Genomic DNA, 18,279 nt, shown 5'->3' with positions numbered 1-18,279 from the left:
GTGAATAGGGCTGAGAACCTGCAGTGGCTTGTAGCCCCGTGCCCATATAATGCACAGACCTGGCCTAAAATTATTTCACACCACAGATGACAAACAGTAAATTTAAGTCAGCCTGAGACCTCACATTTAATGAAGACTATGAAGAGGTCATCATTGTCTGTTAGGTGTATGACTGGGAGAGGGGACAATTCCTGCTGCTTTCTTACCTGTCGGCGATGACTCTCTGACATTCGTGCTTGAATAGAGACAGGAGCGTGGACACCGTTCTGCACTCTTCAGCGCTGATAAATAACATACCTTGCCAAATCCTGGAAAGTTCTCGCAGACTGAAGATGTAGTGAGATTTAGAAGGTGTAGGAAGCAGTTTCACCTGTGTTACATAACGGAGGAGATAGAACAGTCCATGATTAGGGCACATTTATCAGGGCCTGTATGCCTGAATTCCTTGTATGTCTGTGTGCCAGGAATTGCGCCTATTTCCCACCAAATGGGCGCAGAGGTGTGTGAAGGGGGGCGCGCCCAGTGGTTCAGCAGGGATGCCCTGCGCCAGGGCACCACCCATAGCCCGTACCCGTTCACGTGCAGACTATGGAACAATCCTGCACCAGGTCAGACTTGGTGTAGAATTGCCCTGCCGCCGCAGCACTGCCATCATCCAGATCTATAAAGGGGATGAGCCTCCTCATAGATCCGGCAGCATCATACACTGATGCACTTTGAACCTGTGTATGATAATTGTCCCCCAATGTTCTATCTCCATGATGAAGACACAAATGAAGAGAAAAGAAAGATTTAGGACATGGCAATGTCCTACAGTCTAGGATTTATTATCTGCTTGTGTTTTTCATTGTTTAGATCAGATAATTTAGATACATCCTGTTAGCATGTTTCATGTACGGAAATCTAGCAACGCTGTAACAAAAAGCAGCTTTATCAGGGCTGAACCGACCAGTTAGTTCCACTGATGAGGAGCAATTGTGTAGTATGTGATAATGGTCTCACAAGTGGAGAACAGCAGCAGTGGACCCCAGGGCTACAGCATTGTGATAAGCCAGATCCAGGGCTGTGATACGTGGAGTGCAGCACATCTGATTGCTTGGGTTACAGGATGTCAGACCCTGAATTACCTTTGTCAGGTGCCATAGAGCTCTGCTGGCCGGCACCAGCTTCGTTACCAGGTTACATATTTCTGCCTTGAAGTTTCTACAAGAATGAAAGTATCCACATCCTATGACTCCTGCAAATAGATACATTTTGTTTATGCCGAGTTCAATCTTCCTACCATGATGTTAATTACAGGTTAGTCTATAACTGATGGGTTTCAGGTTATTACACGCCAGACAATAACATGTCATTATTACACCAACACCCTCTCTGGTTTTGGGAAAGTTTTATCTATGTATAACACAGAATTAGGCTACATTCACACGACCGTTGAGGAACATTTATACGGCCCCCATAGGTCGGCAATGGGTGCACGGGGCGATACGTTGCAGCACACGTCAGTACATGTCCTATCTTTCCCCGTATTCCTCATCTATGGAGAGGGGCAGAGGCAAGTGGCACTCACCTCCTCCTCCTTTCCCGTGCGCCGACGTGTGAATGTAGCCTAACTCTGATATATCTTGTCTCTCATTCTCCCACATCGGGATAGGAGAGGCATTTATGATGCTGATTCTATGTTTTATTCATTGCCAGGAAGTAGAAATCATAATCAAATACATTGACAATACTGGATATTTATAAGGTACAGACCAAAATCAAGAAAGAAACATAAAGCTGAAATGTTTTACCAAATATTGTGTCAATGGTGGCGCTGGAGGGTGATGTACAGTTGAAAATGGTGAAGTGTCTCTTTAAACGCTGCGGGATATCGTGTCCTCCTCCGGGATGTCCCATGGCCCCTATGAACTGCACATCGATGATGGAGGTGAACTCTCCGGGCTTGTCCAGGCTGTACATCCCTCTCATTTCCATCATCTGACGGACTACTTCATGTGTTACCTGCAAGAAATGTAAGTAGGATCCTGAGGGTCTATGGCTCGTCATATGTGGATCAATGTGCATGTACAGTCTCTGGTTGTGATCCTCCATTAGTGGTAATGATGATGATCAGTCACGGACCCAGCATGGGATAGCTTAGTGTGACATCAGTGTGCAGCCTCCGGTGTGATCAGGTACCTGGTCTCCCCAGACATTGACGGGCACCATGTTAATGTCATCAATGAACACGGTCATTTTCTTTCCACCAGATGGGCCGTACGTGCTGCCGATGCGTTTGTCCACGTAACTTTCCATTGCCCTCTATGACACAGGATAAAAGACATGAATAACAGCAAATGACCAGTCATTATAACTTATGACCCCAGGGGTGCACTGCAGAGGCAGTTAAGGCCGATAGTGTCATCTATAGCATAGTCTTATATGCAGCCCCGTACACTACATGCCCAGTACTTCTAATGCTCTTATAACTAAGCCTGCGCTGTATACATATGGCCGAACACCCGGTGTGAGAAGTATTTCTATGTTTCAAACAGACGGGAGCTGTAAATGAGTGGAAAAAAGTCTATCAAAAAATCTGCCAATTTTGCTGCAATTTTTTTTAGGTGCTTCTCAAAACCACATTAGTTCATTAAGTCTTAGGGTGGTGAAACACATGGCGCTTTTAGGCCATTTTTGGGCCGTTTTTAGTAAGTGCGTTTTCCAACTTGCATTTTCCAACTAGTGAAGTCCTCGGTAGTGATTGTGCATTTTTGACAGGTTTCACCAATTTTCTTAATTCAAACTGGTTAAAAACGCAGACAGTTTTTCAATCTGAAAACGCACGAACTCAAAACGGCCCAAAAACGGTCTAAAAACGCCATGCATCACCAGTCTTAGGGTGATGGTACATGTGGCGTTCTGAACACTTTTTGGGCCGTTTTTAAAAATCATGAAAATGATGCTAACACATGCGCTAACACCACATTTTGTAAATGCAATGCATATAGGCATCTCCTCTCCTCAGCTCTTGTATGGAGTTTCAAAACTAAATCTAAACGCCACGTGTAAAAGCCTTAATAGAGGACCTAATAGAGTTTCTGTAATTATAGACCTCAGACTGGTTCAGTGTATTTGTGTGAGTGAATCCTGGAGGCAGATTTTAGCACTTACCTGGAACGTCACAGGTTGAGTTGCTGCAGAGAAGATCAATGTTTTAGATACGTGTGCCTCTGCGCTGTATCTCCTCATGTACGCTTTTATCATCTCCGTCTTCCCGATGCCGTGCTCTCCAGTCAGCAGAACCGCCTACATAACAATGGGGTCTGGTCAGTAACACATGCACAAATTGGGGGTTATGTATTATTAGGCGGCTCCTTGGGACAGTTCTATGTCTGTTTTTGGAGCTTCGCTGGCCATTATATTCATTAAAGTGGCTTTGGCCCTTAAATAAATGTTCTAATGGTCTATTTTCTGTCTGGGTTTTTTTTCCCAAAAAGTCTCAAAATGCATAAAAAGTCCCAGCACAACCAGCAGCAGGGACTGGAGTAACTATGAGATGTGAATGACTCATAAATCTGGCTTTGCATATTGCAGCAGTAGTTCTATGATTACACCAGATTAGTGAAAGGAAAACCAATAATAACCCTCATTCTACCTATCAACGGGGCACAAGGGGAGAGCTGCATCAGGGATGCTAGAGCACAATAAATAGATTCCATATTTTGCAGATACTGGCCCCCATTTACTAAGTACAGTGCAGTGTCCTGTGCAGTGTGTAGGGGGTGCCAGATACAGGATTTCTGGTGCACATTCTTCATGAATCTGTTGCCCAACTTTTTTAACATGGAATGTGCGACACAATGCAATCGGACTCTGCATGATAAATGTGTTGCACGGTCCGACGGAGCACCGGACTCCCCCTTTATCTGCAGAATTTTGTGCTGCACCATGTCCATAATTCTACAACCAAACAAAAAATGGGACAGGCACTACCTAATGTATGACACAGTACTGTAGTCCACGTATCCAAATAGTACATATACCCAAAACAAAGACAAGAGAGGATACGTATAGTGGACTAAGGTATCAGAAAATTTTTATTAGTACAAAAATACACATAATCATGACAAAAACCACACATAGAATAAAAGCACTAAAAAAAGGCACCTTAACCTCCCTGGACCAATGTGTCCAGGGCTCCCTAGCCCACAACTGACCAATAGAAACAGGTAAGAAGGTATGGTATCAACAACAATGCTAAATATACCTGAAACACATAAGGCTGCAGCAGAAAGTACATGCATGAATAAAGTGACCAATGCAAAAAAATAATAATAAGGAAGGCAGTCCTAAAAATGTATATACCCCTGAGGAAGTCACCGGAGTAGGTGACGATACGCGTGGGGTTCGCTCCTTTTTCTCCCCCCACTCTGACCTAGCCTATTTGCCTTCTAATCCTATCATGTGAATCCACATTGGGTATTGTATTTCTTAGGCATTTAGGCAGACATTTTTAGGACTGCCTTCCTTATTATTATTTTTTTGCATTGGTCACTTTATTCATGCATGTACTTTCTGCTGCAGCCTTATGTGTTTCAGGTATATTTAGCATTGTTGTTGATACCATACCTTCTTACCTGTTTCTATTGGTCAGTTGTGGGCTAGGGAGCCCTGGACACATTGGTCCAGGGAGGTTAAGGTGCCTTTTTTTAGTGCTTTTATTCTATGTGTGGTTTTTGTCATGATTATGTGTATTTTTGTACTAATAAAAATTTTCTGATACCTTAGTCCACTATACGTATCCTCTCTTGTCTTTGTTTTGGGTATATGTCCATAATTCTGTCATGGACACTTTATAAATTCACGTACAAGCAGTTTACACGCTCTTTATAGTGCACCAAAAACCAATACACAATAATTACAAAATAAGACAAACTTTTTAAATACTCTTTATTATGCAAATCGTTTTAAAATGTAGCGTTCATATTACAGGCAATGAGGAAGAGAATGCTTTGCCCAACATACATAAGAGTTTTGGTGTATTACATTCTTTATAGTGACAGACAGAAACTCGTCGCAAAACCTTCGATTAATCTGGGTCAATGTGCGGTAGCAACTTGTGTATTGCATCACAATTACATGTATATTTATTAGTCACGTTGTAGCCCAGGAGCTATACATCCATGTGACCTGGAGATATCACCTACTGGTGCACAAGCCTCATTTGTGCAGAACTGTGCACTTTTCTGCCCATTTTCATCATCTCTTGTAGGGTCGGGCCTGAAAGGCTTTATACTAGAAGTAAACTGATATAGAGATCCCTGCAGTCTCATGTCAGGAGCAATGATCTCTATGCTCACATCCAGTTACTGGGAATAAATCTGGCACATGTAAGTTTGGAAACACTGTGATGTCTACATACCTTTTGCTGTTTTGAAATTATATCCATTAGAAAATGAGTCTGAACACTGCCGATATGAGGAACCAATATGGATGAATAGTCTGGAATGTAATGGCTTGGATAGGAATACTGCGGCACTCTCTTACTCCAGTGCTCCCAATCACCTGTGGATACATTATGCTGGAAATCAGTCATTCAAAGGAGTAAGAATGTGATGTTCAGTCTATACAAATCAACAGCATCTCCACAAGAATGTACGACTAAGTGATCAACTCAGTTGTAATGTTCAAAATATATGTCCATTGTTCACTAAGCAATCAAGTATGTTGTTAGGTTGCAACACAAATTACTGTATGTAACCTTATTGTTTTGTTAAAATAAATAAAAAAATACATAAAAAAAAAAAAAAAGAAAAAAAGAAATGAAGTCTAATCACAGGATATAACTCTGGCATCCTGCAGCCACCACCAGGGGGAGCTCTGTGCACTAACAATAATTTTATTACAGCTCTGCCGCCAGTTTTGTGCATATAAACCAGATCAGTTACTTTGCTTAGTGATCAGACTTTTAGATTTACCATCTTCATTTACAAGGAAGTCAAACATTGGCTGGCGAGCCCCTGCATCAGATTCTGGTAAGTCCAACTTGCTTTCATGTCTTCTGAGAAAGACCTCCAGGCGTTCACGCGAGTCCACATCAAGAAGAGCTCCCAAACTCCACATGAGGGCAAAGACAAATAATCTGTGAAGATGGAGGGGGCCGGCAGCCGGGTGCTCTGTAGGTAGACAGCCTTCCAGGAGATTGAGGGACTGCACATGGAAACAAGAAGACATGCAAAGCAGAATGTTCTAGCAGATCTGAGAAACGATGCATACATTAATGGTATATAATGGAAGCAGAACTATTACTGGCAATTTCATTACTTTTATAAATATTATGTCTTCCTCTGTCCACAGAGTGCGTCTTAGGTGGTGTTACGTTTCCTTTGTGTGTGTGAATTGTGGCTGAGGTTGCTGCTGTGTTGGGATTGATTGAGCCACGCCCAGCTTCCTGCAGTCCTGTCCTGTCCAGTAAGGGTTAATAGAGCGGTGGACAGCCAATCCAGTCTGCCGTTCAGGATCTGCTTTTTATATCTGCCTCCTTATACTCTTTCCCTATTACTGTGTTTTATTACTTTGCTATTCTGTGTATCCGACCTCTGCTATGTTTACTCGACCTCATCTCTTTCAGTGACTGTCTGTCTGTGTAGCCGGCATCTCTTTCAGTGACTGTCTGTCTGTGTGGCCGGCATCTCTTTCAGTGACTGTCTGTCTGTGTAGCCGGCATCTCTTTCAGTGACTGTCTGTCTGTGTAGCCGGCATCTCTTTCAGTGACTGTCTGTCTGTGTGGCCGGCAGACTCTTTCAGTGACTGTCTGTCGCCGATGGTCTCTTTTCAGTGACTGTCTGTGGCCGGCAGTCTCTTTTCAGTGACTGTCTGTATGTCACAACTAGAACAGTTTAACCTGAGACATTTCTGATAACCTCCCCCTATCTCTGTCTCTATTCATCTTACCTCACACATACCTCACCTCATACATCTTATGCCTATAGTAACCAATCCCATCTCGGAGCTCATATTAATCACCTGTGGCAGAACAGCAACCAATCACGGCTCAGCTTCTAACTGCCACAGTAGCAGCAGAAAATGGTTTCTGTATATGGGGGGGTAACAAGTGGGTTTTGGAAAGCGCGGGGTGAAAATTGTGGCTCAAAATTTGGTGATTGTAAACGTGATGGTACAGATTTCTTTAGCGGACATACACATACAGCTTTATGTATTATATGTAAATGAGCCCAAGCACCTCTTGGCTCTGCCAGTTCATAAGTTATCCACGCCCACCACTCTAAATATCCCCCCCCCCTCGTCACGCCCGCTGATGTGCAGATAGCTGGTGATGTCACAAGCTCATATAATCCAGCCGGCCGTGCTATCACATGCGCACCACCGCTCTATCCAGAAGGGGCTCTGCAGGCCTCAGCCATGAATAACAATGCACGCTGGGTCTGAAATGCGTTTGTTATGACAAGCTGAGAACTTTCTATTGAAATAAACGATATTGCCTGGTGCTGAATTCTTTTCATCTACTTTTGTTAGGCATCTGCAGGTCCCTGTTCTAATTGTTGACAGGTGAGTAAATGCAATAAGTGGAAATATCCCTTTAAAGCCAAAAGGTGCCTGAGGGTGCGTTCACACGTTGCAGTTAAAACTGCATTGCAATCAGCTTTGAGGTGGTTTTCGGTGCATTTTTGTACAATTGAACAGGTGAAAGACATGAACTGAGTGAAAGACATTTGTGGAGCAGGTTTCTCCTTCAAAATCAAATTCACTCGTTCAGTTCATGTCTTTCACCTGTTCAATTCTACAAAACTGCACCGAAAACCACCTCAAAGCTGATTGTGATGCAGTTTTAACTGCAACGTGTGAATGCACCCTAAAAGAGCTTATGATATCATAACCATCCAGACACAAATCACAGATGCGGAGTATCACACTCATGTGTCTGCTACAATGACATAAAGATGTAATAAGGGGGTGAAGCGCCCCCCCCTCCCCCCCCATTTACCTGCACAATGTAATTGTACTCCAGGAGCTGCATTGTTGGGTGAAGATTCAGATTCATGTATGTATAAGTCTCCTCAAACAACTGATCATACAAGGACTGGAAAATATCCCTTTCTTCTGAAGGTCGTGCATTTAGCCAAGCCTATGGGGTGAGAAGTCCGAAAATGCATGATTCATATACACACAGCAGCCATGGCTGAGCATCTCTGTACAGGACAATAATGAGGATTATGTCCTGAGCCCCGGCTACAAACTGCTGCTGGCTCACAGACAGATCATTATATAGAGCGAGTGATGTGAGGTAAGTGTAGTGTTATATTAGTGACCAGTCGTGCAATCCACACACCTCCACCACTGGGAGGCTGCACTGCCACTCACCTATCACAATAATGGGGGACATTTACTATGGCGTTTCCGCCAGTTTTGTGGCGCTCTCACCACATGTTCTGCTCTCCGACCTATTTATTAGCTGTCGGGGACAGAAAAAATGCCTTTTTCCGTCTGCTCCGACTCTTCTCCGAAAAGGGGCGTGGCTTTGGCGGAGTGGAAACTCAGACACAATTACTATGTGTCGCAGCCCTTTTTGGGCGGTGTAAACTGACGGAAAGTAGACCAAAAGAAAACTGGTCTAGCAGGGACTGTTGGACACATTTCTGGTGCTCGGGACAGATTTTGTCCCAGGGACAGAAAATAGTCTCGGCGCCAGAAATGTCTCTGCACAGCTCCACAATATTAAATGTGTATCTTCTTACCGAGAGCAGGTCGGTAACAAAGCCAATGCAGACACCGACACTGTAAGTAAATGTCCCCCAATATGTCACTAGTCAATTGTTGTGTGTTTGTCACATGGTTACCCACCTGTTCACCAGGGCTGGAGCACGGAGCAGACACAGCTTTCATGTAAGGTAAGTACAATCAGTGATGGTGCCCATTCTATCCCCGTCTATGACATGAGATAACCCGTACCTTTACCATCACTCTCCAGCTGAGAAGGGATGAGCTGAGGTAGACGATCCCCATACGAGATACTGTAGCAGGTGATGCATTCTCTATACTGGTCACCTCACATAGTAGCCTGCAGCTCCGAGCCATTGGAAGACGCTCACCATTAGGCAGGGTCAGAGATTTATTATCATCCAACACTGAATTCAGGTTCTCAATCCATGTGGCATCTACAGGACCGTCCAGGACAAGCCACACGTTTTCACCTATAAGGTGACCAGGTAACAAAACAACGGGAGCATGAAAGGAATTTTTTTTAAGATTTTTTTACAAAAACTTCACTGAAACTATAAATTGAGAAATCAGATCTGAGGTAAATAAATAATATTCCTATCCTTCTACATTGTAGTATAAGTACATAGTATAGGGCAGTGGTGGCGAACCTATGGCACGGGTGCCAGAGGTGGCACTCGGACCATCACTCCAGGACAGAGTTCACTAAATAGGACCAAATCTTCCTGCAGTCCCAGGCAACTTATTAGATGATGTTTTAAAGCGACATTTCATTTGCTGTTTGGAGCTGCGGGAAAAGTGAGAAGGTGTTGACAGAAGAGCAATGTCTTTGGAGGTCCTCCTGCTGGACCTACTATTCTTTCTCTACAGAGGTACCCTGGAGAGGAGCTACAACGAGGGTCTGCATCTGTGTTCCTTCTTTCAACTGTATTGGTGGTCTCAGGTGGTCAATATGATTGAAAGACGAGGAAGAACAGATAGCAACAAATTACTGCTTCAAATGTCGTGTTGGCACTTCACGGTAAATAAGTGGATTTTGGTTGTAGTTTGGACACTCGGTCTCTAGAAGGTCCGCCATCACCCTTCCCTCCTGCCTGAGGTAGGTACATGAGGCTGTAAGTGTGCAGGTGCTCACCCTTCCCTCCTGCCTGAGGTAGGTACATGAGGCTGTAAGTGTGCAGGTGCTCGGCCTTCCCTCCTGCCTCAGGTAGGTACATGAGGCTGTAAGTGTGCAGGTGCTCACCCTTCCCTCCTGCCTGAGGTAGGTACATGAGGCTGTAAGTGTGCTGGTGCTCACCCTTCCCTCCTGCCTGAGGTAGGTACATGAGGCTGTAAGTGTGCTGGTGCTCACCCTTCCCTCCTGACTGAGGTAGGTACATGAGGCTGTAAGTGTGCAGGTGCTCACCTTCCCTCCTGACTGAGGTAGGTACATGAGGCTGTAAGTGTGCAGGTGCTCACCTTCCCTCCTGACTGAGGTAGGTACATGAGGCTGTAAGTGTGCAGGTGCTCACCCTTCCCTCCTGACTGAGGTAGGTACATGAGGCTGTAAGTGTGCAGGTGCTCGGCCTTCCCTCCTGCCTGAGGTAGGTACATGAGGCTGTATGTGTGCAGGTGCTCACCCTTCCCTCCTGCCTGAGGTAGGTACATGAGGCTGTAAGTGTGCTGGTGCTCACCCTTCCCTCCTGCCTGAGGTAGGTACATGAGGCTGTAAGTGTGCTGGTGCTCACCCTTCCCTCCTGCCTGAGGTAGGTACATGAGGCTGTAAGTGTGCAGGTGCTCACCCTTCCCTCCTGCCTGAGGTAGGTACATGAGGCTGTAAGTGTGCAGGTGCTCGGCCTTCCCTCCTGCCTGAGGTAGGTACATGAGGCTGTATGTGTGGAGGTGCTCACCCTTCCCTCCTGCCTGAGGTAGGTACATGAGTCTGTATGTGTGGAGGTGCTCGGCCTTCCCTCCTGACTGAGGTAGGTACATGAGGCTGTAAGTGTGCAGGTGCTCGGCCTTCCCTCCTGCCTGAGGTAGGTACATGAGGCTGTATGTGTGGAGGTACTCGGCCTTCCCTCCTACCTGAGGTAGGTACATGAGTCTGTATGTGTGCAGGTGCTCACCCTTCCCTCCTGCCTGAGGTAGGTACATGAGTCTGTAAGTGTGCAGGTGCTCACCCTTCCCTCCTGCCTGAGGTAGGTACATGAGGCTGTAAGTGTGCAGGTGCTCACCCTTCCCTCCTGCCTGAGGTAGATACATGAGTCTGTATGTGTGGAGGTGCTCGTCCTTCCCTCCTGCCTGAGGTAGGTACATGAGGCTGTATGTGTGGAGGTGCTCGGCCTTCCCTCCTGCCTGAGGTAGGTACATGAGGCTGTATGTGTGGAGGTGCTCGGCCTTCCCTCCTGCCTGAGGTAGATACATGAGTCTGTATGTGTGGAGGTGCTCGTCCTTCCCTCCTGCCTGAGGTAGGTACATGAGTCTGTATGTGTGGAGGTGCTCACCCTTCCCTCCTGCCTGAGGTAGGTACATGAGGCTGTATGTGTGCAGGTGCTCACCCTTCCCTCCTGCCTGAGGTAGGTACATGAGGCTGTATGTGTGGAGGTGCTCGCCTTCCCTCCTGCCTGAGGTAGGTACATGAGTCTGTATGTGTGGAGGTGCTCACCCTTCCCTCCTGCCTGAGGTAGGTACATGAGTCTGTATGTGTGGAGGTGCTCGCCCTTCCCTCCTGCCTGAGGTAGGTACATGAGTCTGTAAGTGTGGAGGTACTCGGCCTTCCCTCCTGCCTGAGGTAGGTACATGAGTCTGTATGTGTGGAGGTGCTCACCCTTCCCTCCTGCCTGAGGTAGGTACATGAGTCTGTAAGTGTGCAGGTGCTCACCCTTCCCTCCTGCCTGAGGTAGGTACATGAGTCTGTAAGTGTGCAGGTGCTCACCCTTCCCTCCTGCCTGAGGTAAGTACATGAGGTTGTATGTGTGCAGGTGCTCGGCCTTCCCTCCTGCCTGAGGTAGGTACATGAGGCTGTATGTGTGCAGGTGCTCGGCCTTCCCTCCTGCCTGAGGTAGGTACATGAGGCTGTAAGTGTGCAGGTGCTCACCCTTCCCTCCTGCCTGAGGTAGGTACATGAGGCTGTATGTGTGCAGGTGCTCACCCTTCCCTCCTGCCTGAGGTAGGTACATGAGGCTGTATGTGTGCAGGTGCTCACCCTTCCCTCCTGCCTGAGGTAGGTACATGAGGCTGTATGTGTGGAGGTGCTCACCCTTCCCTCCTGCCTGAGGTAGGTACATGAGGCTGTAAGTGTGCAGGTGCTCGGCCTTCCCTCCTGCCTGAGGTAGGTACATGAGGCTGTAAGTGTGCAGGTGCTCGCCCTTCCCTCCTGCCTGAGGTAGGTACATGAGGCTGTATGTGTGGAGGGGCTCGGCCTTCCCTCCTGACTGAGGTAGGTACATGAGGCTGTAAGTGTGCAGGTGCTCGGCCTTCCCTCCTGACTGAGGTAGGTACATGAGTCTGTATGTGTGGAGGTGCTCACCCTTCCCTCCTGCCTGAGGTAGGTACATGAGGCTGTAAGTGTGCAGGTGCTCACCCTTCCCTCCTGCCTGAGGTAGGTACATGAGGCTGTAAGTGTGCAGGTGCTCACCCTTCCCTCCTGCCTGAGGTAGGTACATGAGTCTGTATGTGTGGAGGTGCTCGGCCTTCCCTCCTGACTGAGGTAGGTACATGAGGCTGTAAGTGTGCAGGTGCTCGGCCTTCCCTCCTGCCTGAGGTAGGTACATGAGACTGTAAGTGTGCAGGTGCTCGGCCTTCCCTCCTGCCTGAGGTAGGTACATGAGGCTGTAAGTGTGCAGGTGCTCGGCCTTCCCTCCTGCCTGAGGTAGGTACATGAGTCTGTAAGTGTGCAGGTGCTCACCCTTCCCTCCTGCCTGAGGTAGGTACATGAGTCTGTAAGTGTGCAGGTGCTCACCCTTCCCTCCTGCCTGAGGTAGGTACATGAGTCTGTAAGTGTGCAGGTGCTCGCCCTTCCCTCCTGCCTGAGGTAGGTACATGAGTGTGTATGTGTGGAGGTGCTCGGCCTTCCCTCCTGACTGAGGTAGGTACATGAGTCTGTATGTGTGGAGGTGCTCACCCTTCCCTCCTGCCTGAGGTAGGTACATGAGGCTGTAAGTGTGCAGGTGCTCACCCTTCCCTCCTGCCTGAGGTAGGTACATGAGTCTGTATGTGTGGAGGTGCTCGGCCTTCCCTCCTGACTGAGGTAGGTACATGAGTCTGTATGTGTGGAGGTGCTCACCCTTCCCTCCTGACTGAGGTAGGTACATGAGGCTGTAAGTGTGCAGGTGCTCGGCCTTCCCTCCTGCCTGAGGTAGGTACATGAGGCTGTATTTGTGGAGGTACTCGGCCTTCCCTCCTACCTGAGGTAGGTACATGAGTCTGTATGTGTGCAGGTGCTCACCCTTCCCTCCTGCCTGAGGTAGGTACATGAGGCTGTATGTGTGGAGGTGCTCGCCTTCCCTCCTGCCTGAGGTAGGTACATGAGTCTGTATGTGTGGAGGTGCTCGCCCTTCCCTCCTGCCTGAGGTAGGTACATGAGTCTGTAAGTGTGGAGGTACTCGGCCTTCCCTCCTGCCTGAGGTAGGTACATGAGTCTGTATGTGTGGAGGTGCTCACCCTTCCCTCCTGCCTGAGGTAGGTACATGAGTCTGTAAGTGTGCAGGTGCTCACCCTTCCCTCCTGCCTGAGGTAGGTACATGAGTCTGTAAGTGTGCAGGTGCTCGCCCTTCCCTCCTGCCTGAGGTAGGTACATGAGTCTGTATGTGTGGAGGTGCTCACCCTTCCCTCCTGCCTGAGGTAGGTACATGAGTCTGTAAGTGTGCAGGTGCTCACCCTTCCCTCCTGTCTGAGGTAGGTACATGAGTCTGTAAGTGTGCAGGTGCTCGCCCTTCCCTCCTGCCTGAGGTAGGTACATGAGTGTGTATGTGTGGAGGTGCTCGGCCTTCCCTCCTGACTGAGGTAGGTACATGAGTCTGTATGTGTGGAGGTGCTCACCCTTCCCTCCTGCCTGAGGTAGGTACATGAGGCTGTAAGTGTGCAGGTGCTCGCCCTTCCCTCCTGCCTGAGGTAGGTACATGAGGCTGTAAGTGTGGAGGTGCTCACCCTTCCCTCCTGCCTGAGGTAGGTACATGAGGCTGTAAGTGTGCAGGTGCTCACCCTTCCCTCCTGCCTGAGGTAGGTACATGAGGCTGTAAGTGTGCAGGTGCTCACCCTTCCCTCCTGCCTGAGGTAGGTACATGAGTCTGTATGTGTGGAGGAACTCGGCCTTCCCTCCTGCCTGAGGTAAGTACATGAGGCTGTATGTGTGGAGGTGCTCGGCCTTCCCTCCTGCCTGAGGTAGGTACATGAGGCTGTAAGTGTGGAGGTGCTCGCCTTCCCTCCTGTCTGAGGTAGGTACATGAGGCTGTAAGTGTGCAGGTGCTCGTTCTATCATGTATCAGATATGAATAGAAGGAAATTCCGGCACCTTTCCGGGTCTTCGGCTGCTTTCTCCATAGGGCAGTAAATATTCCGTCTGTCCAGTCCCGGGTGATGGGGTGCAGGCTTCCGAACATCTGAGGGGCTGTGACTGCCTTGGGGTTCAGGCGCACCTCCCGATGAGGGGCACCACATTGTGTCATGGCTTTCATGAGCAGAGCAATGAGCGAGGATTTCCCAGAACCGCTGGGTCCAATAGTCATGAGGCTGTGCCGCACTCGAGAAGCTTCATACAGCTGTGAGATATATGATGGGGTATAACATGTATCCATCATTATGCCCTGATATGTATTATGTTATATATACACTTTATATATGATACATTTTATCTTTCTATGATGTTTCTATACATCATATCCTTACATATAGTAACGTTTCACCTTCTGTGCACATCCTGGATGATGTTCCCTTACAGATGTGACACCCGTTACCTGGAGAAGTTTCTGGCTCCAGGGAGGGTGGTCTATCAGCCCGGATACTCCCGCCTGGTGGGATACAGCTTTCTGAAGATCTGTGTGTGACCTGCAGTCTAAATGGATCCCCGGGAACAGATCACTGATCAGACCAAGAAAGATGGGAACATCTTCATCCACCTGAGACACATGGAAGAAAGGGATGACAAATCAGGACAAACAGCAATCACCAATGTCTACAAAGACGCTCAGGAAAATGTAAATGATGGAGGTACAGATAGTACTGCCTCCCTGTATCTCCATGTAAATGATGTAGGTACAGATAGTACTGCCTCCCTGTCTCTCCCTGTAAATGATGTAGGTACAGATAGAACTACCTCCGTGTCTCTCCATGTAAATGATGGAGGTACAGATAGTACTGCCTCCCTGTATCTCCATGTAAATGATGTAGGTACAGATAGTGCTGCCTCCCTGTCTTTCTCTGCAAATGATGTAGGTACAGATAGTACTACCTCCGTGTCTCTCCATGTAAATGATGGAGGTACAGATAGTACTACCTCCGTGTCTCTCCATGTAAATGATGGAGGTACAGATAGTACTACCTCCCTGTCTCTCCCTGTAAATGATGTAGGTACAGATAGTACTGCCTCCCTGTATCTCCATGTAAATGATGTAGGTACAGATAGTACTGCCTCCCTGTCTATGTAAATGATGTAGGTACAGATAGTACTGCCTCCCTGTCTCTCCCTGTAAATGATGTGGGTACAGATAGAACTACCTCCCTGTCTCTCCATGTAAATGATGTAGGTACAGATAGTACTACCTCCCTGTCTCTCCCGGTAAATGATGTAGGTGCAGGTAGTACTGCCTCACTGCCTCTGCCTGTAAATGATGTAGGTACAGCTAGTACTGCCTCCCTGTCTCTCCCTGTAAATGATGTAGATACAGATAGTACTGCCTCACTGCCTCTGCCTGTAAATGATGTAGGTACAGATAGTACTGCCTCCCTGTCTCTCCCTGTAAATGATGTGGGTACAGATAGAACTACCTCCCTGTCTCTCCATGTAAATGATGTAGGTACAGATAGTACTACCTCCCTGTCTCTCCCGGTAAATGATGTAGGTGCAGGTAGTACTGCCTCACTGCCTCTGCCTGTAAATGATGTAGGTACAGCTAGTACTGCCTCCCTGTCTCTCCCTGTAAATGATGTAGATACAGATAGTACTGCCTCCCTGTCTCTCCATGTAAATGATGTAGATACAGATAGTACTGCCTCCTTGTCTCTATATGTAAATGATGTAGGTGCAGATAGTACTGCCTCCCTGTCTCTCTCTGTAAATGATGTGGGTACAGATAGTACTGCCTCCCTGTCTCTGCCTGTAAATGATGTAGGTACAGATAGTACTGCCTCCCTGTCTCTCCCTGTAAATGATGTAGATACAGATAGTACTGCCTCCCTGTCTCTATATGTAAATGATGTAGGTGCAGATAGTACTGCCTCCCTGTCTCTATATGTAAATGATGTAGGTGCAGATAGTACTGCCTCCCTGTCTCTCTCTGTAAATGATGTGGGTACAGATAGTACTACCTCCCTGTCTCTATATGTAAATGATGTAGGTGCAGATAGTACTGCCTCCCTGTCTCTCTCTGTAAATGATGTGGGTACAGATAGTACTGCCTCCCTGTCTCTGCCTGTAAATGATGTAGATACAGATAGTACTGCCTCCCTGTCTCTCCCTATAAATGATGTAGGTACAGATAGTACTACCTCCCTGTCTCTATATGTAAATGATGTAGGTGCAGATAGTACTGCCTCCCTGTCTCTCTCTGTAAATGATGTGGGTACAGATAGTACTGCCTCACTGTCTCTGCCTGTAAATGATGTAGGTACAGATAGTACTGCCTCCCTGTCTCTATATGTAAATGATGTAGGTACAGATAGTACTGCCTCCCTGTCTCTATATGTAAATGATGTAGGTGCAGATAGTACTGCCTCCCTGTCTCTATATGTAAATGATGTAGGTACAGATAGTACTGTCTTCCTGTCTCTCTCTGTAAATGATGTAGGTGCAGATAGTACTGCCTCCCTGTCTCTCTCTGTAAATGATGTAGGTACAGATAGTACTGCCTCCTTGTCTCTACCAGTAAATTACATAGGTAAAGACAGTGCTGCCTCATTGTCTCTCCCCGTAAATTATGTAGGGACAGATAGTGCTGCCTCCCTGTCTCTCCCTGTAAATGATGTAGGTACAGATAGTACTGCCTTCCTGTCTCTCCATGTAAATGATGTAGGTACAGATAGTACTGTCTCCGTCTCTCTATATAAATGATGTAGTTACGGATAGAACTACCTCTGTGTCTCTCCCTGTGAATGATGTAGGTACAGATAGTATTGCCTCCCTGTCGCTCCCGGTAAATGATGTAGGTGCAGATAGTACTGCCTCCCTGTCTCTCCCGGTAAATGATGTAGGTACAGATAGTACTGCCTCACTGTCTCTGCCTGTAAATGATGTAGGTACAGATAGTACTGCCTCCCTGTCTCTATATGTAAATGATGGAGGTACAGATAGTACTGCCTCCCTGTCTCTCTATATGTAAATGATGTAGGTACAGATAGTACTGCCTCCCTGTCTCTCCCTATAAATGATATAGGTACAGATAGTACTGCCTCACTGTCTCTGCCTGTAAATGATGTAGGTACAGATAGTACTGCCTCCCTGTCTCTATATATAAATGATATAGGTACAGATAGTACTGTCTTCCTGTCTCTCTCTGTAAATGATGTAGGTACAGATAGTACTGTCTTCCTGTCTCTCTCTGTAAATGATGTAGGTACAGATAGTACTGCCTCCTTGTCTCTACCAGTACATTACATAGGTAAAGACAGTGCTGCCTCATTGTCTCTCCCTGTAAATGATGTAGGTAGAGATAGTACTTTCTCCCCGTAAATTATGTAGGGACAGATAGTGCTGCCTCCCTGTCTCTCCCTGTAAATGATGTAGGTACAGATAGTACTGCCTTCCTGTCTCTCCATGTAAATGATGTAGGTACAGATAGTACTGTCTCCGTCTCTCTATATAAATGATGTAGTTACGGATAGAACTACCTCTGTGTCTCTCCCTGTGAATGATGGAGGTACAGATAGTACTGCTTCCCTTTCTCTCCATGTAAATTATGTAGGTACAGATAGTACTTCCTCCCTTTCTCTCCCTGTAAATGATGGAGGTACAGATAGTATTGCCTCCCTGTCGCTCCCGGTAAATGATGTAGGTACAGATAGTATTGCCTTTCTGTCTCTCCATATAAATGATGTAGGTGCAGATAGTACTGCCTCCCTGTCTCTCCCTGTAAATGATGTAGGTACAGATAGTACTGCCTCCCTGTCTCTCTCTGTAAATGATGTAGGTACAGATTGTGCTGCCTCCCTGTCTCTCCCTATGAATGATGTAGGTACAGATAGTACTGCCTCTCTGTCTATCCCTGTAAATGATGTAGGTACAGATTGTGCTGCCTCCCTGTCTCTCCCTATGAATGATGTAGGTACAGATAGTACTGCCTCTCTGTCTATCCCTGTAAATGATAATGTCTTTTGCTGTAGATGAGTTTATATCATTCAGGGTGATGATGTAAAATAAAGGCAGGG

General features: G+C 47.0%; 1 protein-coding gene across 5 annotated transcripts in view; it reads right to left on the bottom strand.

Moving 5' to 3' along the window:
• Positions 1 to 18,279, bottom strand: part of DNAH8 (dynein axonemal heavy chain 8) — a 216,457-nt gene that overhangs the window by 101,191 nt on the left and 96,987 nt on the right. For all 5 annotated transcript variants that reach the window (XM_072139752.1, XM_072139756.1, XM_072139757.1 and 2 more), the window contains 11 exons: positions 14,655 to 14,816; positions 14,213 to 14,459; positions 8,953 to 9,194; positions 7,988 to 8,128; positions 5,961 to 6,192; positions 5,405 to 5,547; positions 3,154 to 3,288; positions 2,182 to 2,304; positions 1,794 to 2,004; positions 1,128 to 1,237; positions 207 to 370 (listed from right to left, as the gene is read on the bottom strand). In XM_072139752.1, the coding sequence (XP_071995853.1) occupies positions 207 to 370; positions 1,128 to 1,237; positions 1,794 to 2,004; positions 2,182 to 2,304; positions 3,154 to 3,288; positions 5,405 to 5,547; positions 5,961 to 6,192; positions 7,988 to 8,128; positions 8,953 to 9,194; positions 14,213 to 14,459; positions 14,655 to 14,816 (1,910 nt within the window). The remainder of the gene's footprint in view (positions 1 to 206; positions 371 to 1,127; positions 1,238 to 1,793; positions 2,005 to 2,181; positions 2,305 to 3,153; positions 3,289 to 5,404; positions 5,548 to 5,960; positions 6,193 to 7,987; positions 8,129 to 8,952; positions 9,195 to 14,212; positions 14,460 to 14,654; positions 14,817 to 18,279) is intronic.

This window comes from Engystomops pustulosus, chromosome 3 (assembly GCF_040894005.1).
Source record: "Engystomops pustulosus chromosome 3, aEngPut4.maternal, whole genome shotgun sequence".
NCBI classification, from domain to species: domain Eukaryota; kingdom Metazoa; phylum Chordata; class Amphibia; order Anura; family Leptodactylidae; genus Engystomops; species Engystomops pustulosus.
This window is presented reverse-complemented; position numbering and strand designations above follow the sequence as displayed.